This window comes from Bidens hawaiensis, unplaced genomic scaffold (genome assembly GCF_021521415.1).
Source record: "Bidens hawaiensis isolate Kalapana, Puna unplaced genomic scaffold, B.hawaiensis_p1.1 tig00016751_1, whole genome shotgun sequence".
Taxonomy (NCBI): Eukaryota; Viridiplantae; Streptophyta; class Magnoliopsida; order Asterales; family Asteraceae; genus Bidens; species Bidens hawaiensis.
In genome coordinates this window covers 27,439-33,438 of record NW_027492538.1, presented here as the reverse complement: position 1 = coordinate 33,438, position 6,000 = coordinate 27,439, and the positions used below count along the sequence as shown (strand labels likewise).

General features: G+C 32.4%; 1 protein-coding gene across 1 annotated transcript; it reads left to right on the top strand.

The window, feature by feature from the left end:
- Positions 1–936: 936 nt before the first annotated feature.
- LOC143552018 (glutamyl-tRNA reductase 1, chloroplastic-like) lies at positions 937–3,318 on the top strand. Its single transcript, XM_077042325.1, has 3 exons — positions 937–1,199; positions 1,716–1,957; positions 2,050–3,318. Exons 1-3 carry the CDS (start codon positions 959–961, stop codon positions 3,160–3,162), a joined length of 1,596 nt encoding a protein of 531 aa, XP_076898440.1. The 5' UTR covers positions 937–958; the 3' UTR covers positions 3,163–3,318.
- Positions 3,319–6,000: the final 2,682 nt, after the last annotated feature.

The window sequence follows — 6,000 nt, the reverse complement described above, 5'->3', positions numbered from 1 at the left end:
CAATTGAATTGAATTGAACTACACCATTTGCAAACGTTTCATATTTGTTCATATAATGGAATCGATGATCAAATTGATGGTCGATTGATGATTTTTTGATGATTACGATATTATATGAAGTAATTTCAGTGTTCAATTTCATGTTACAGTTGTTTAATTTCATATACGAGCTTCTGAACGTTTAAAGGTTTGTTCAAGTTTTATGTTATCGAACAATTAAAGGTCTAAATGTATAAGCTGAACTTTTAAACTTTTTTTTGTTAACCTTGAATGTATAAGCTAAACTTCTAAATTTTTTTGTTCTTTTAGAAGTAATAGAATCGAATGACTCGGTCAGAGGTTGACAAGTAGGCCCATTTGGAAGATAACTTTGTAGTTGGCAACAAAAACAACGTGGCATCAACCAACAACTTACATACATGTAACATAATTTTTTTTATAAAAATATTGACTTGAGTTAGCCCTGTCATAGCTAGGAGAGAGCCGTATTATCAACTTTTCGGCTACACAAGAGCCGGTTGCGTTTCGGCTCTTCTATAGCCGGCTAATGTGTTTATCCTATCTTCTATACCCAAGTTAGTACACGTGTAAGATGTTTGTTGGATAACGATGTTTTTTTTTGGTACCCACACACACAAATACATATTGCCTATTTCAAAGAATCATCATTGCCTATTTCAGAAGGATTTTGTGATCAAGTCAACTTAACCATTATAAACTTTTCCCTTTGAATATTAAGTTATATTCACATAATAATAATAGTGTATTTTAGTTCCCAAGGCTGAATAATTCTTGTCAAATAAACATGCGTGTTTATAATTTGGTCAAACATGTCACACAACTCCAATAACCCAAATTGAAAAGTGACAGGTTCCGTTCAACTAATCCTCCTCTTTTATAAGTTATAACCTCTCCCACCAACTCCGATCAATCAATAAACATTCTAAGGTTCAATTCAATGGTCGTAGTTTCAAGCAATTCTGTTGTTCCTGATTCCAGTATGATGATCCATTTAAATGCTAATTCTCATTCAACTGCGTCTTCGTTGGCGTGTGTTGGTTCTCGGATTCGGGTCGATTTCAAACCGGTTAGCGTTAGGGCATTGAGATCCGTCAGATGCGAGGCGCAGTTGGATTCCAACTCCAGATCGGTGTCCAGTCTTTCTGCTCTTGAGATTCTTAAGACATCCGCTGCTGAGAGTGAGTTTTAGGTTATTGTTTTGAATAAAACTGATGTAGGTAATGAATTAGCTAGATTACTGATTGATTTAATGGAAACTGGCTTATATACATTCTTTTGAGCCTCTGTTGTCATTTGTATGAATGATTCTACAATTTTTGACATCAATCTGAAATACTTTTATGCAATTACTAGTTCATTAGATCCTCCAACATGAGCTGGTATAATTGAACTGTCTGCTGTGTTTGTTTGTTTGTTTGTTTGTTAACCTTTTAAACACAGCCATTTTTTCTCTACATTAATGATTTAATAGTACCTAATAGTCAATTGCCTGTATTATGATTCCCTATAAACACACCTGTAGGGGCTAAGTTTTTTTAGTTTGATAGCTAGTTCGCCCTTATGAATTCGTTAGGTGATACCATAATTCTTTGAATTTCTTGGCTTCTTTAAATAGGAGTTGCTGTTTTTTTTACCATTTTGAAGACTCGTTTTTGTTCTCAACTTATAATAGTACATTTTTTTGCATTGTATAGGATATACAAAGGAAAAGAGTGGTATTATGGTCATTGGGCTTAGTTTCCACACAGCACCAGTTGAACTCCGTGAGAAACTTTCCATTCCCGAGGCAGATTTACCTCAAGCGATCACTGAATTATGTGCCTTGAATCACATAGAAGAAGCTGCTGTTCTTAGCACCTGCAACCGGATGGAGATATATGCTGTAGCACTCTCCCAACATCGTGGTGTTAAAGAAATCACCGAATGGATGTCAAAGGTACAAATCACATAATAATATTATTCATACATTGCTTTATTTATATACAATCATAAACAATTAAACTTAAAATAACATATTTCCAATTGCAGATTAGTGGCGTTCCCGTTTCAGAAATAAGCCGACATCAATTCTTGCTGTATGAAAAAGAAGCCACAAAACATCTGTTTGAAGTATCTGCAGGCCTTGATTCCCTGGTTCTTGGAGAAGGTCAAATTCTTTCTCAAGTCAAACACGTTGTAAAAGTAGGTCAAGGAGTCCCCGGGTTTGATAGAAAGATAAGCGGGCTGTTCAAGCATGCAATCACAGTAGGCAAACGGGTCAGGACTGAGACTAACATCTCATCCGGGTCGGTTTCAGTCAGTTCAGCAGCTGTTGAACTTGCCCAAATGAAGATTCCAGACCATTCTTATGATTCTGTCAGAGTCTTGGTAGTTGGAGCCGGCAAAATGGGAAAACTTGTAATCAAACATTTGATTGCCAAAGGGTGCAAAAGCATGGTGGTTGTTAATAGATCTGAAGATCGAGTAACTGCCATACGTGAGGAGTTTAACGATGTTGATATTGTTTACCAACCGTTCTCTGAGTTAATGCCGTGTGCTTCGGATTCTGATGTTGTGTTTACATGTACAGCCTCGGATACCTTATTATTCGCAAAAGATCAAGTTCAGACACTGAGTCAACCTAAATCACAAACACAAAGGTTGTTCATAGACATATCAGTTCCAAGAAATGTGGAATCGTCGGATTTGGAAACGACCCGTGTTTACAACGTGGATGATCTAAAAGAAGTTGTGGAAGCGAATAAAAAGGATCGGTTACGCAAGGCGGAAGAAGCACAATTAATAATATCAGATGAAGTGAGAGAATTTGAAGCTTGGAAAGATTCTTTAGAAACAGTGCCAACGATTAAGAAATTAAGGGCATATGCCGAAAGAATCAGAGAGAGTGAAATGGAAAAATGTTTAGCAAAAATGGGTGGTGACATGTCAAAGAAGAATCAGAAAGCTATACATGAGTTAAGTAAGGGTATAGTGAATAGATTACTTCATGGTCCAATGCAGCATCTGAGATGCGATGAAAACGAAGGTCGGTCTTTGAACGAGATAATTGAAAATATGCACGCGTTGAACCGGATTTTTGGGCTCGAGATGGAAATTTCCATCTTAGAAGAGAAAATTAGGTCCAAGATGGAGAAATTATAATATTGAACATGTTTGTTTTGTTGGATGTTATTTGATTCATATTAATTTTTCTGTCACTGTATTTGGTGATGAGTAAACTAATGAGGATGGAAGACTACTGATTTATGAAATAGTAAAATGTGTATAATTTTATGTCAAGATCAAAACCATTGGTTATTTACCTATGAACAGCTAATGAAGCTTTCATTATTTAATACTTTCCTATATATTTTGCAACGTTATATGTATTCAAGTCTTGTAGTTAAGGGCAGATCTCATCTTACCATAGTTGTGGGGTAGCCTAGCCGGTGCTACCCCGGAACAAAAATCTTTAACCGTGCTGCTTCTCAACTTTTCTTTTATATCCGTCACTGCTAGTGGTCTAGATAGGAAATGATTATGAATCTTCAACATTTGTTTTTATTGGTCTTTTGTACACATAGGTGTGCGTCACTTTATACATCATGTGTGCGTCAGTCACAATATCACAACATGGTTTTAAATAATATGTTCCAGAAATCAATCTGTTAGATGGATAATTTGGCATATAATATAAGGAGAAGAAAGCGCCATATCATATGCAATGTGTAGTTAGGCATTTAAAACTCTTGATGTTTGACTTTTAAGCATGATTGACGATATGCAACATCTATGAAGCATGATGGTTGATTTGTCAACATGTTTTATCTGACAATGTTGTTGTCAACCATGATTTCTCACCTAAATTTCATCTTTTAGTCTCTAGATTAGATTTTTCCAATCAATAATGTGTTTATAATAACTTATAAGTCCTGACTCATAACCTTGATTTCGATTGAATATATGTATTGTAGACTAACGATTTAAAAATCAAATAGCATGATAGATGATTTTACAATATATGATAAAATATTCTTTGTATTCACAATGCATTTAATTGTTTAAAGGGCTAATTACATAAAAATAAATAAGGTAAATACTTTACTTAAATTATCATCTACGCAAGGTACTTTAAAACTTGTGTTAATGTATCAAACTATAATTTTTCTTAAAGTGATAACGACATTATTAAAATTACTTTTAATGTATCAAACTAAATTTTTCTTAAAGTGACGCAACATTACCATGTTACACTTTTTCTTCACCTAGTTTGATGCAAACTAACTTTTATTTGGTACCTATTTTTATTGTAGCTCTATATCCATATTAAGAAGGAAAAAATAGCTTTAATACAAATAAGACACAAATTTATTATATTTTTGGCTCATGAGATGTGATGAAATCGAATGTCGTTTTTTTAAAGGAGATAACTGAAATATGCATGTGTGGAACCGGATTATTGGACTTGAAATGGTTTTTTCCATTTTAGAAGAAAATACTCTGTCCAAGATGGAGAAATTCCAGGTAAAATATTGAACATGTTTGTTTAGTTTAAAGTCATTTGATTCTTATATATTTCTCAATATTTGGTGATGAGTCATCCTATGGATATGCAGGATATAAGAATATTGATTTATAGACAATAGCAAAAGCTCTATAATTATTTTGTCTAAATCAAATATTCAAATTCAACTGTTATCTACCCATGAACAACTAATGGTGTTCCGTTTGTTTCACTTGTTTAGTATCTTCTTTTTTTCAATACAAGTGATAAGGAACAATCAATAAAACTAAGCTCGACTCGTTAGTGCTAGAAATCAAAGTAGTTTTAATCAGCATATGCACTCCACACCCTATAACTTAAGTGGATCATATGTTATTCAAATTTTCATTTGATTGTATAACTAATAATTAAATCCAACTAAAATAAAGTTGTTTTGATGAGACCAATCTTTATCGGTTATTGGTTGTTAATGTAATTTTTCTCTTAAGATAACAAGTTTTTGTAATTTAGTTTTAAATTTTAGATTTTGTTTGTTTTTTTTTATTATTATAAATCACATCATAACCTTAATTTTGATTAAATAGACTGTCGATTAAATTGTTACAAATATCGGATACCTTGATGGATGATTGTATATTAAAAGATAAAAGGATTAATTGTACATATTTCCTTACAAACATTATAAATATTATATATACCCAAGTAAAACTTAAAATATCATATATGTTCTTATAAAATAATTAAAATATTATATATGTCCTTACAAAATAATTAAAGTATCATATATACCCCTATTCGTTAATAACAATTTAAAAAATGAATATTTTATCGTTATTTTTCAAAAATTTCAACTTCATATATGTTCATTTTTTAACGAATAGACTATTCTCCCCAATTGCATTACATAAAGTGTATGCACCTTATGTTATTATTTAAAATTTGATCGACGTTTATCATCTTGGACGACAGCCAAATCGTCATCCATCACTTCTTCAAAATTGCAAGCCCTTCGAAGGTTTATCACATCGAATGGTCTATATTATAAGTTTTTTATCGCATCAAATCGGACTAGGGTTATATGTTCATTTTTTAAGGTGTTTTTGTTGAAATGGGTATATATGATATATTAATAGGTTTGTAAGGGCATATATGATATTTTTAATTTTGCATGTGTATGTATGATATATTCAAAATTTATAAAGGTATATATGAAATTACCGCAAGATAAAATATTCTCTATTCTCTCTCAGTCTTCACGGCAAATTACATATTACATAAAAAAAATATATAACTAGTTTTTACCCCCCCCCCCCCAACCCGGTATTACGGGGGTTGTGTTTCCTTTTTCGTATCTAATATTTATATTTTTTTGGATTTTAATGTTATTTATTGTAAGAAAGTTAATAATTTACTCAGGGTTTGATAATGAAAGTGTTTCACAAATAAATGAGATATTATAACCTATTCAAAAGTTATAGGTTTGGTGAGACCCATGA

Coding starts and splice junctions, on each gene's coding strand:
- LOC143552018 (XM_077042325.1), top strand. CDS start 959: ATGGTCGTAGTTTCAAGCAATTCTGTTGTTCCTGATTCCAGTATGATG. Junction 1,200..1,715: donor TAAGACATCCGCTGCTGAGA/GTGAGTTTTAGG, acceptor TGCATTGTATAG/GATATACAAAGGAAAAGAGT. Junction 1,958..2,049: donor TCACCGAATGGATGTCAAAG/GTACAAATCACA, acceptor TTCCAATTGCAG/ATTAGTGGCGTTCCCGTTTC.